Genomic DNA, 13,809 nt, shown 5'->3' with positions numbered 1-13,809 from the left:
CTAATGTAGAAAACTTTGTATCCATTCTGTGAACCTTGGGACCCGGGAGCACACCCCTGGGCGATTAGGCAGTGCACACTGGTATCCAAATGATGTCACACCAGCCAGGAACCATCTGTTGTTTTCTTGGCACATGAGTGGTCCTCCTGAATCCCCCTAAAGAGTAAATTGCAAAAGAAAATTGTAGATGTGTGATCAATTGATATAAATATATATATATATATATATATATTTTTTTAAGCAAATAAGTTCAAAACTGAAGGTCAAAAATATGGTTTAATTGCCATTGCAAGTCATCTGTAAATATTCTCACCATCACTCTAGGTCAAGAATTAGAAACTTTCGCTGCTCAGTAAGGGCACAGAGAAACTATGGCAGCTAAAACAAAATTTATATGTAATTTTTTATGATTCGCTCTTATAGCAAGCACTTCCTTGCTTTAAGTATGGCATTTTAATGGGTACCAAGAAATTTTCTAAGGCACAACTCTGAGAGCATCCCAACCAAAATATATGTTAAAAGCTAATCCTTTTATTAAAGGAGATATGTCCTAAGTATTATGAGGGGCTTTGTGGAAAGACAATGTTCCACATTATGTGCTTTAGGATAACTAATAACTCACACATAAAGTTGATTTTAGTTCTCTTGGGCAGCATTAATTTTTTGGCATCAGACAAGCACAGTCAGATTTGAAAAAAACACAATATTTCAACTGAAATAGGCACATTTATGATATAATTTCTAGTGATAGGCACACATTTTCATCTATCTTAATTGATGAAATGCTTTTAATTTTCATAAATGTTAATTATAGCAATTCCTAGTTGAGTTAATTACATAGATTTTATTTCCACAGGATTATTCCTGTGTAATGCAAATGAATATAATGCAAATGTATAGTACCGTTATTTAATGACAGAGAATTGACATATTTTCCCACATTAATTGTGAAAGCATTTTAAATTAATCCTTTCTTTTTTATATTTATGAAGGAACTTAAAGCCTTGTGTACTTTGGTAAATCACTGGTACAATACAATATTTCAGCTAAGCTTATGTTAAAAAGTATCCTGAGAGACATTTTGCCTGATTCTTTATCACCTTTGGGACTTATATTTAAGGGAAAAAAATGTGGTCTAGAAAATCACCCTTTCTCTCCTGAGGAGAGGAGAATAAATCTCATTGGCAACCATGGGTTACTCCTTTTCTAGATGTAACAAATGTGTTCAAGCTGTTTGAAGGCGGGGATTGTGATTGTACTTCTGCATCCTAAGCCCTTAGTTCATAATATGGTTCAGAAATATTTACGGAACAGTGTCAATTCAAGGTAAGAATAAATACTGACTCAAAGTGATACGTGACTTAGAAGTTAGTAAAAATAAACCTCAAATGTTTGGGTATTTTAAAATGGAGTCATTTGGTTTGCTTCATATTTTCAAAAATAATTTCATATTTTTTAAAAGACAGTAGAATCCAGACGTTGATTACTTGAACAAGGATTTTAAATTACCCAGCACGTACTGGCTCAGTGGCTGTTATTCAAAGAATCCACCAGCAGGCCTGAGGCCAAACAGCTGAGTGGTCTGTCTGTTTGAGAGACCTACGTCTGGGTCTATCACTTCCCATCATCTAACTACACACATCATTTCAATTCTATTGTGTTACTTCTCTTCGCCTTCATTTTCTGATTTGTTCAATGAAGTTATTTCCTTGCATTATCTCAGAGATGTGTAAGTACTTCAAAAATATGAGTGAATGTCCAGATCATAAAGTATTAACCTAAAATTTGTTTCTACGGAGATGCTATATTTATAAAGAAAAACAAAAATCATTAACTTCTTTGACTGAACATCTGAGTATAAGGGTTGGAGACCATTTTTATTTAGGGTAGTGGTTCTTAAACCTTGGGTTGCATCAGAATCACCTGAGGGCTTGCTCACACAGACATTGCTGGGCCTCCACCTCTAGAGTTTCTGATTCAGTGACTCTCTGGCAGGGCCAAGAATTTGTGCCTATAACAAGATTTCAGGTGATGCTGATCTCCTGGATTGGAGGCCACACTTTGAAAACCAGTAGTGTATAGAACAAGTCTCAGAATAGTCAGCAGAATGGGTTTGCTCTTTGTGTCATTCAGTTTTATAAAGAGAGGACTTTCGACAGCCACTCATGGTACCTTAAAATCCAAACAGCTGCCTAGCAAGCACAAGCCTTTGGGAAGCCAGAAGATATTCAAGAACATGTGAATGACTAATAAGGCAAATTCTTCACCACTATAGGGAAAAAATAATGCTTTGAAGAACTTATTCAAGTGATATGTCAATAGTAACATTTGCATAATTTAAAATGATGTATCCTTATGTAATCAGTCCTCCTTTTTAACACAATATTAAAGATGAACAAAGAAAATCATGTAACTCTCTTGACTATCGATTACTCAATCATGATAACATTATATTACACAAAGTATTGCCTTGTGTGGGAGCTTTCTTACTTGCTAATGAATAACATACTTAGACTCTCTAGAAATTGGAGCCAAATATGAGATTTCAGAGATCTGGCATGAGTTGCTGGCTTAATGTAACCCAAGCATCGATAACATCAGCAGTCATATTTTCTACCTAGTGCATGAGGTGTCTGCCACACAACCCCCATTAACTCTAATTGAAGTTGTACAGCTGATTTCCCTTCTGAGCAATAATTCTATAAATCTCCCTCTAAGTGGCAATATGTCTTACCTTTAGTACACTTTTCATTTTAAAAGGAAAGTATAAGAGAAAAATTGTAAACAAGAATGCTATCCTATTCGTATTGAATATGCAAGTGTCATCAAAGCAGAATAAATGTAAAACTAAGCTGAACATTTAAGATGACATGAGACATTGGCTTCACTAGAGAACACATATTCGGATCCACCTGTTTAACTGTCTGTTAAAGTCTTGTATTCAGTCCAATTATTATGACATATGTATTAGTATGTGTTCATATAGATAACAAGTTGTTTATACTTTAACAAAGTGAAGCCATTTCCTCACAGTATAGATTGCTACATCTGCATTTGTAGATTGTTCATTTGCTCAGTACTGCTATCAGTTTTAATCTAATCCAGTAGATGTTAGTGTGTTAATATTTTATTAATTTTCAAATATAGAAAATATGCTCCAAAATTTATTTTCAAAATCTCATAATAAAAATTGCTAATATTTTTGTGCACATAATGCCTTACACGTGTTACCTCTTTTAAACCTCTCAATAATACCTAAGTGACTTGCACAGACTCACTGGTAAGTGTTAAAGCAAGGATCAAAAAAGTAGTTTGAGCACAGAATCCATGCTTTCATGGCTAGTCCATACTGCACCTAAAAATTAATTATAAATCTAAAATCTAGCAGAATTTACTTTTTATTTGTTGAATGTATATAGATTTCATGGAGCTGATAGATGGCTACATTATTTCTAGGTGGAAATAGAGACACAGATGTAGAGAACAAACGTATGGACACCAAGGGGGGAAAGTGGCAGGGGTGGTGGTGGTGTGATGAATTGGGGGAGTGGGATTGACATAAACACACTAATATGTATAAAATAGATAACTAATAAGAACCTGCTGTATAAAAAAATAAATAAAATTCAAAAATTCAAAAAAATAAAAATAAAAGCAAAAGCAAAAAAAAAAAAAGATGTTTTTATCTTCCATGAGGGTTAGTGTGTGGGTAAGAGTTTTCTTTGAAAGTCACACAAGTCAAAAGAATGAGCAAAAAATCACACCTCTCTAAAAAGTTCCAGTTGAAAACCTCTTTAGGACACTGGATGCCAACTTATTAGTGCTTCTATTTACTTATTTTAATGTTATTCTCAAAGTATTTGTATTTTTAAATAAATCATTTTTTATTCTGTAAAAAAAAAAAAAAAGCTAGTGATACTTCAAACATATTGCAGGCTCTCCAGGTTGGCTTTCATCCAGAAATTATTCTGGGTCACTGGACACCTGGGCTAGACTCTAAATCAGGGTTGAGAATTAGAGGAGTTCAGGCCAATTTGGCCCACAGACCTGTTTTTGTTTGATTTGTTTGAATAGGGTTTTAAAGAATTTGAAATTTGAAAATAAATGATTCTAGCTAAGGTACATACTCTCCAGATCACCCCCAGGCCCACTACTGCATATTTTTCCTGGCAGTCAGACACATCCACATGTTATGCCTAGTCTCTAAAGACATCTGATTTGTAAACTTTGTTGATAAAAATTAGTTCTGTTTCTAATGCTCAGGTCCACCCACGAGTACTATGCAAATAAGCCACAAATAAAAGTGAAAAGTCACAGTTTTGTAAATGAGGAAATGAAATTAAGACCCTGATGATTTCTGTACTCCCTAATCATTGTTGAGTGATGAACTCATCATGTAGCAATGCTTTCTGGAAATATTGGGTGAGCGGTTTTACATATTTACCTGACAAGAATCTACACCTCCTTCTTCGTAGCCTGCACACACCATATTTTCTGTAATGTTATACTCTGGCATCTCTTGTTGGCATTTCTCATTTGATAGAAGGGGAACATCAGCTTCTTGCAGTACGTCTGCAGGAGGACCTGTTCAAAATGGATAATGCAGCCAGCCAGTCAGAAGTGATCAACATGCATCATTGAAGGAGCCACCATCAGTCTTTTTTATTTCAACAGTTCACTCTCATTACCGAGTACTGTGTGTATACATAATGGAACTAAATGCCAAAAGCACATAATAAAGCCCATCTGCAGATTTTGCCAAGTGGGTAACAGTAAAGCACTTCTTTAGTTCCCAAGGGCTAGCAGGGATGGTGGATTGGACTAGACAGTCTTTAGGTATTTTCAGTAATTTCAAATGGTTACAACATTGCTTCTGGGAGAAAAAAGCCCGCCAACACAAAAAGTTTCATTCATGGAAATCAGCAAAGTCTCAGAAATCCAGCAGTGCTTTTCATTTGGCACCTGAAGAGGTGCTCCCTTATAATGGCATTCAGCTCCTTCGTGGGGCTGTATGAGCAAACAGGTGCGTACTGAACAGGAGACGAAGCTCAGAGGAACAGTGCCCTGGTCTCAGGGCAATCAGCTTGTCATCCACGTGCAGGGGAAGAGAAAGGAGGCATTTAGTAGCAGAGTATACTTCCATGCTTTTCACAAAATGACTCATCTACTGGAAGCATGAATCTCTGTTTACCGAAATACTAATCCCAAGAGGGATGTGAAAAAAGCAGGTGTCTAGTGCGCCCAGAAAAGGTACATGATAAGCACTTTCTAATAATTAGCAATTCTACTTGCTTTCTCAAGAAAGGCAGAAAGTTGAAAATAAACTAGTACATTTGACAGCCAGTGTTGTTGCAAAAATGTATGTGCCCTCATTTCTAGCTAAGTTTCATCACCACACTAAAAAGACAAGAAACAAACGCGCACGTGCACATAGGTGCAAAGCAATGTATGTGTAATCAGCGGTGTGTTGGTAAATGTTTAATAACTGATTTTTCAAGAAATAAAAACAAAGCCCCACTGTGTATTGTCTGTCAATTTGCCTGTTGTAAACACTCCAAACATGGTCAATTTCAAAGTACCAGTGTGACAGCAAGCATGAAGTTGGGAGCTTATACCAGCTGGTGCCAGTGACTTCAGAGGCTGGATGACTTTTAAAGTTTGACAATGAACTTTAATTTTAAAAAGTGATTTAGAGAGGTTAAGATGGGGGAGAACTTTCAGCATCTCACTGTCATTTGTTCTATGAAGATTGAGGAGGGGCTGATAGAATTACTTTTATAATAAAAATCAAAGAAAATTTTGCTGCTTGTCAAGGAAGAAAAAATTGTTTGGATATATGATAAAACTTTTTGGTAGAAAAAAATTTGAGCAGTGTTCTTACATTTGATATTTGTCAACATGAGTTACCATGAGGATAATTGAAAATATACATATTCATACCAAAAAACCCACATAAAAATGTCAGTAAAGTTATTTAAATTTACTAGTTGCCTTAATTTAATCAAATAATACTTCTTTCTCTCTTAGTAAGCAACATGTTCATGATGTTAAAAAATAATTAGTGTAATATACTCAAGGGGGAAAAACGGGGGTTTTAGAAGTAGTTGGAAACCCTAAGAAAAAGTTCATAAAATTTGTTAAAATTGCCACACCCAGGAAGTATTTAAAAGTGATCTGTTTATTCCTAAATGAAATTGATCTCAGATGCAGATGGTTTTCTTGGCTCCATACCACTCCTAGAGACTTTTCCTAAGTCAATTAAATGCATATCTTTAGTAACAATAAGCAAATGTGAGCAAGTGTACTCAACTCTTAAAAAAATAATAATTTCCTATGGAATAAAGAGTCAAATTTTGTTAGTGGATAATTTGCTTTTGAAGAGTACATTGTGGTCATAAATGTCTTTTAGCTTGAAGTCTGACAGAGAAAATATCTAGCTAAGAATCATTTTTACTCTTTAGATTTCAAATTTAATAAGTCATGACATTTTTCAAGTGGAGGAAATACAATAATATACAGACTTTGACTTCAATATACTTTATGGGCAGCAGAAATGAAGCATTTCAACAACATAACGTAATTGCAGTGGAGAACCTTTGTCAGAATCATCAGGCAAGGGCTTGACAGATGTTATGCTCTCTTTTACAAGAAGTAAGGATATTTTAGCTGTGAATCCTTTGCTTCTGGGACATGCACCTCTCCACAAGAGTTTGTGCCTTTTCATCTTAAATGCAATTAGGATTTTTAAGTATCATGGATATGACCTGTTGTAACTCTAGAGACCAGGTTTTTCCACCCAACAATAGTGCTTGTTCCTTTTTGCTTAACTATTAGTGAGTGGTCAAACGCTAGCCTAGATGGAGTAACTCCTATTAGGAATTTTGAAACCAATGAACCTTGCAGTTACGTTTAGAGGGTTTGAAGTACTAGAATGCTTTTTTTTTTAAAAAAAAAGTTTGGTTATTTCTTTTCCATTGTAAGACATGCTTTATTTGCCATGAAGAAAGAAAATAAATTTCCCTATTTAACTGTGGCATTTTTTTATTTTACATAGTTTAATGTGAAAAAATGTACATCTTAGAGTTGATGAAATATTGCAAGGACATTGAAAAAAATTTTATAGAGGTATCATTGACATACAACATCATATTATTTTCAGGTGTACAACATAATTCGATATTCTTTGCTTGGAAAGCATGCTATTAAATAATGCTGGTGAGTCAATGGTTTATTAACTTATAGTCTTCAATGTAAGATTCATGCCATATCTGAGTCTTCTTGTCAGTAGGTGGAATTAGCATTTTGAAACTGATTCCCTTCTCATCTTAGGGAATGTGAGTGTGAAACATTTATATGATAAATGCAAATAGTTTTATTGATTTGGAAAATGTAACAGTTAATAATTTGGCTTTTGATGAGACTTTATCCATATGCTTTATAAAAATACATTTTTGTAGCCTTTGGTTATATTCATTTCAATAGGTATATATTTTCATCAGAGAGTTTATAATACTAAAATTAGATATTGAGTTTAGGGAATGCTTGAATTTCCCTCTAATAAGAATTATAGTTTTATAATATGCTCCATGCAATTTGGAAAAAAATTTAACTATACAAATATGCAACATATGAATATAAGCCAGACAGCGCTTTTAAAAGATATTGCAGAAACTTGTTATAGTATAAGAGTTTTTTAAAATGTTGAAAATATTCACAGGATAGAGCAATAGCATGCTTTTTACTAGTAGGTGTTTTCTATTGAGTCTGATAATTTACCGTGATATACAAGTGTCCCCCAGCCAGCAATAGAACAAATTCTTCCAGGAGGAAAAACTTGATTTTCTTTGGGTAAACAAATAGGTTGTATATAATCTGGAAACATGAAAGAAAACAGAAACAAGAACAGACACACATTCATTTCTAAAAGTTTTAAAAATCAATCATTTTCAACATTTCATCTAAAAAAAACCCTTGTATTTTCATTGTATCCTGCCTGGACATTTTTTAGACATCAATCTTAGGGGAAAGAAGCATTTCAGAGAAGCACTTCTTTGACAGTGGATTAGGTACCACTGGTGGCCTTTTAGGATCCTCTCCATTGTCTCAGTGACTCTGTTATTATGTACACATCCTAGTTCTGGAATTAGTCATTTACATTTGATTTTTAAATAATCAGGGTACTTAATAGAATGTGGTTCCAGTTCTATGAAAATCTTGGTAAGGCTGTTTTATTCAGGGTCAGTTAAGAGAAACTTGGGCAAATGTTCTGAGGTTTTTAAAAATTTTCCCCAATTATCTCCACATTCAAAAAGCTTTTCGGTGATTGTTTTATAGGGTACTTATGGAGGCATTAGCATTGGTGGCTGACTTTTTCAGCCTTTCTCCAACAGTTTGCAAGCCTCCTAACATTTATTCAACATCCATGACATGTAAAACCCAAGGCAGACACAAAAGTGAATAAAAGCATAGGGCTAATACAACGAACTGCAGCAATCATCTGCCTTGGATAAGTGCTCTCATGCATGCGGAGACAGAATTCCAGAGGAGCACAGAGGTGCACTCTGTCCTGACTGGGAAAGTCTTCAGAGTAAAGGTTGGAGCTGAGCAGAGCCCTTCAGGGTAAAGTTCACTCCCTCAGGTGATTTCTTGCACCTTATCTAGGTATTTGGAGGAAGTCCTCCATCTGCCATTTTATTAATATTATTGAATCTCCTTTATGAATGACCATTCTTACTCACTTCGCTCTTTGAACATATGCTTGTCTCTCACTTTGTCCTACTCCGGCCTTTGTGGCAGATGGACCTATCGTTCTTTCCCATGAGAAACATAGACGGTGTGCAATAGAGCATGACCTATGACCTCTGGGCTGCTCCTTGGAGTTTACTGATATAAAGGGCTCTGAGAGTTGTATTTTACTGTTCAATTTTCTAGAAAGTTGGATTTAAGCACCATGATGAAGGTAATTTAATGTGTTTCTCTACATTCCCCAATTCCATTTAAATTATAGTGATTTCTATAACAAATTATCCAACTTTTATGGACTATTAATGCACTGGTACTGATATTTCAAATCTAATTTTGAATTAATTTGGGCAGATAAGATGACTAAAACTGATTTCTCTTACCTGTGTAATTCACTTTCGATTCAAGATGCATCATGGCGATGTCACTGTCCTTTCTCCGTTTATTGTAGTGTGGATTTATGACAATTTGGTCTATCAACCGAGTTTCTATTTGAGGAGAAGTCAGATTTGATGTCATATGCAGGCCTAGGACTGCTTTCCACTTAGATGGCTCTAAATTTCTCCTAAAGTTTATGAAAAAGAAGACTAAGAAACTCTCCATCCACCACAGTTACTTTCTAGAGATCTTCACAGTAGGTATTTCAGAATTATGTGTTCCCATCCTCAAATATTCTTGAATTTCTTTGAAGAATTCTTCTTTAAAAATATTTCCTTAATTTCAATTTTTTCTGATCGGATCATAGAGGAAGCCTTAATTTGTGCTAATCTGTATAACTTCTCTTAAATCGTCTCTTAATCTCTGGTTCTAGATTGTGGTTCTCAACTTCCGTTTCCCATTAGAATCACCTGGAATGCTTTTAAATAACACTGTTACCTGCTCCCCCTTCTCCATCTCTGGTTTAATGAGTCTGGGATGGAGAGGGGCATTTTAAAAATTCATTTTTCAGTTAAATCTCCATGTTGATGGTAATGCATAGCCAGGTTTGAGAAACGCTGCTTTAGATCATATTCCAGTGTGGAGACTGCATCTTTGTCCAGGGTTTCCCTCAGCAACCACAGTAGCTATGGTAACAATGGAAGGAGGTTCAGCAGCATCTCCTGTTTAGGGGGTCACTGAATTCACACAGAGTTCACATAAGCAATAAAACCTATTATGATGTTTATAAGCTAATACATGAGCTTGAGTAATTTCCACACATAATGAACTCGAATAATTTTTCATACACAATGTTGACCATTGATAATGTACTGGTAAAAGATAACATTTGTGTTATAGGCAGATTAAATTGGAGAGTATATTAGAATCTGAAAGTGTACAGGGACTCCTAAATGTGCTATTGTCCTGCAACATCTTCACGCCAAGAAATTACCAGTGAACAGCTGGAATTAAGCCAACTGAGCCATATTCACAATGAAGTCAAAATTCAATAACTGCAATTAGAGCAGAGCTAGTGATTTAATTCTCAATAGTTGCAAATGCCTAGTTTAACATGGTATTTCAAATGTTAAAATACAAGTCACCTACAAATATATAAATATATAAAGAGCATGAAGTTATTTCAAGTCCATCTGTTTATCTTTTTATCTATCTATTCATTACATTGTTATATTTCCTAAAGGATTATGTTTGATCAAGTAGCAGTCTTCAGTAGCCGATGAATGCCCAAGCATCCAGTAAGCATCCGCTGATAACCACACTGCCTTAAAATCTGAGGAAACTTACTAAGTGCTTTATAGCAATAAAACAACTCCCATTTATGGAGAAGCTATTTTGTGCCAAGTGTAGTGCCAAACACTTTGCATCATCTCATTTCACCTTTAACACAGTTCTATGGATTTTACAATTAGAACAAACTGCGTGCTAACAGTTTAAAATGGTAGGGTAGAGAGGATCGGTGCCGACCAGCACTCACCAGCCTGAGATGCTTGTCTGCTCACCCACTGGCGCGGGTAGGGGCTGGGAGCTGAGGCTCGGGCTTTGGAGGTCAGACCCCAGGGAGAGGACTGGGGTTGGCTGTGTGAAGACAGCCTAAAGGGGGCTAGTGCACCACAGCTAGCCGGGAGGGAGCCTGGGAAAATGTCTGGACCTGCTGGAGAGGCAGGAGACCGTTGTTTCAGGGTGCACAAGGAGAGGGAATTTCTGTTCTGTGTGCCCACAGAAGGCAGAGCACCGCCTAAGCGAGCTCCAGAGATGGGCGTGAGCTGCGGCTATCATCTTGGACCCCACAGACAGGCACAGACCGCTAACGCTGCCACCGCTGCCACCAAGAATCCTGTGTGCAAGCACAGGTCACTACCCACACCACCCCGGGAGCCTGTGCAGCCCACCACTGCCAGCGTCCCGTGATCCAGGGGCAACTTTCCCAGGACAACACATGGTGCGCCTCAGGCTGGTGCAATGTCAGGCTGGCCTCTGCCACCTCAGGCTCGCCCTGCATTCCAATTATGACTACTGTACCCCTCCCTCTCCCCGGCCTGAATGAGCAAGACCAACTATTTGGCTGCTGCTTTAACCCCCTCTTGTCTGGGCAGGGAACATAGGCCTGAGGGTGGCCTACATGCTGAGTTGGGGTCAAGACCAAAGCTGAACCCCAGGAGCTGTGCGAACAAAGAAGAGAAAGGGAAATTTCTCTGTGCAGCCTCAGGAGCAGCAGATTAAATCCCTGCAATCAACTTGATAAACTCTGTATCTGAGGAATACCTGAATAGACAACAAATGTTCCCAAAATTGAGGTGGTGGACTTTGGGAGCAACTGCAGACTTGGGGTTTGCTTTCTGCATCTGATTTGTTTTTGCTCTTATATTTACCTTAGTTTAGTTTTTAGTGCTTGTTATCATTGGTGGATTTGTTCATTGGTTTGATTGCTCTCTTCCTTTATTTTTTCTTTTTGTGAGTGTTTGTTTATGTTTCTTTGTGTGATTTTGTCTGTTTAGGTTTGCTTTTACCATTTGTCCTACGGTCCTGTCTGTTCGTATTTTTGTTTGTTTGTTTGTCTGTTTTTATCACTGCGTGTGTGTATGTTTCTTTGTGTGATTCTGTCTATTTAGATTTGCTTTACCATTTGTCCTAGGGTTCTGTCGGTTTTTTTTTGTTGTTGTTGTGTTTTGTTTGTTTCTTTCTTTTTATGACTGTGTGTGTGTATGTTTCTTTGTGTGACTTCGTCTGTTTAGTTTTGCTTTTACCATTTGTTTTGAGGTTCTATCTGTTTGTTTTTTTGTTCTTCTTTTCGTTCTGAGCCATGCAGCTGGCAGGGTCTTGGTGCTCCGGCCTACTGTCAGGCCTGAGCCTCTGAGGTGGGAGAACCGAGGCCAGGATATTGGACCACAAGAGACCTCCCAGCCCCACATAATATTAATCAGTGAGAGCTCTCCCTGAGATCTCCATCTCAGCACTAAGACCCAGCTCCACCCAACGGCCAGCAAGCTCCAGTGCTGGACGCCCTATGCCAAACAACTAGTAAGAGAGGAACACAACCCCACCCATTAGCAGAGAGGCTGCTTAAAGTCATACTAAGTCCACAGACACCCCAAAACACACCACTGGACATGGCCCTGCCCACCAGAGGACAAAATCCAGCCCCACCCCCCAGAACACAGGCACGAGTCCCTCCCCACCAGGAAGCCTACATAAGACACTGAACCAACCTCATCCACAGGGGGCAGACACCAAAAATAACAGGAACTACAAACCTGCAGCCTGTGAAAAGGAGATCCCAAACACAGTAAACAAAATGAGAAGACAGTGATATATGCAGCAGATGAAGGAGCAAGGTAAAAACCCTCCAGACGAAACAAGTGAAGAGGAAATAGACAGTCTACCTGAAAAAGAATTCAGACTAATGACAGGAAAGATGATCCAAATCTTGGAAATAGAATGGAAAAAATACAAGAAACGTTTAACAAGGACTAAGAAGAAATAAAGAGCAAACAAACAATGATGAACAATACAATAAATAAAATTAAAAATACTTTAGAAGGAATCAATAGCAGAATAACTGATGCAAAAGAACGGGTAAGTGACCTGGAAGATAGAATAGTGGAAATAACTGCCACAGAGCAGAATAAAGAAAAAAGAATGAAAAGAATTAAGGACAGTCTCAGAGACACACCAACTTTGAATTATAGGGGTCCCAGAAGGAGAAGAGAAAGAGAAAAGAACCTGAGAAAATATTTGAAGAGGTTATAGTTGAAAACTTCCCTAACATGGGAAATGAAATAGTCAATCAACTCCAGGGAGTGCAGAAAGTTCCATACAGGATAAAAGTTCCATACAGGATATGTTTCTCCTTCTCCAAGGAGAAACATGCCAAGACACATATTAATCAAACTATCAAAAATTAAATACAAAGAAAAAATATTAAAAGCAGCAAGGGAAAAGCAACAAATAACATGCAAGGGAATCCACATAAGGTTACCAGCTGATCTTTCAGCAGAAACTCTGCAAGCCAGAGGGAGTGGCAGGACATATTTAAAGTGATGAAAGAGAAAAACCTACAACCAAGATTACTCTACCCAGCAAGGATCTCATTCAGATTCGATGGAGAAACTAAAACCATTACAGACAAGCAAAAGTTAAGAGAATTCAGCACCAAAAAACAGCTTTACAACAAATGCTAAAGGAACTTCTCTAGGCAGGAAACACAAGAGAAGGAAATGACCCACAAAAACAAAACCAAAACAATTAAGAAAATGGTAATAGGAACATACACATAAATAATTAGCTTAAATGTGAATGGATTAAATACTCCAAACAAAAGACACAGACTCGCTGAATGGATACAAAAACAAGACCCATATATATGCTGTCTACAAGAGACTCACTTCAGACCTAGGGACACATACAGACTGAAAGTGAAGGGATGGAAAAAGATATTCCATGCAAATGGAAATCAAAAGAAAGCTGGAGTAGCAATACTCGTATCAGACAAAATAAACTTTAAAATAAAGACTATTACAAGAGACAAAGAAGGACACTACATAATGATCAAGGGATCAATCCAAGAAGATAATATCAATTGTAAATATTTATGCACCCAACATAGGAGCCCCTGAATACATAAGGCAA

At 37.0% G+C, this 13,809-nt stretch overlaps 1 protein-coding gene across 1 annotated transcript in view; it reads right to left on the bottom strand.

Moving 5' to 3' along the window:
• The window catches only part of TMPRSS15 (transmembrane serine protease 15), a 134,656-nt gene continuing 120,847 nt past the window's right edge, over positions 1–13,809 (bottom strand). The window contains exons 22-25 of the mRNA XM_061192958.1: positions 9,126–9,307; positions 7,777–7,872; positions 4,445–4,584; positions 1–156 (exon numbers count right to left, since the gene is read on the bottom strand). Of these exons, the coding sequence (XP_061048941.1) occupies positions 1–156; positions 4,445–4,584; positions 7,777–7,872; positions 9,126–9,307 (574 nt within the window). The remainder of the gene's footprint in view (positions 157–4,444; positions 4,585–7,776; positions 7,873–9,125; positions 9,308–13,809) is intronic.

The sequence above is a fragment of the Eubalaena glacialis genome, chromosome 6, assembly GCF_028564815.1.
Source record: "Eubalaena glacialis isolate mEubGla1 chromosome 6, mEubGla1.1.hap2.+ XY, whole genome shotgun sequence".
NCBI lineage: Eukaryota > Metazoa > Chordata > Mammalia > Artiodactyla > Balaenidae > Eubalaena > Eubalaena glacialis.
The sequence above is the reverse complement of the archived record's forward strand: the minus strand, read 5'-3'. Positions and strand labels throughout refer to the sequence as shown.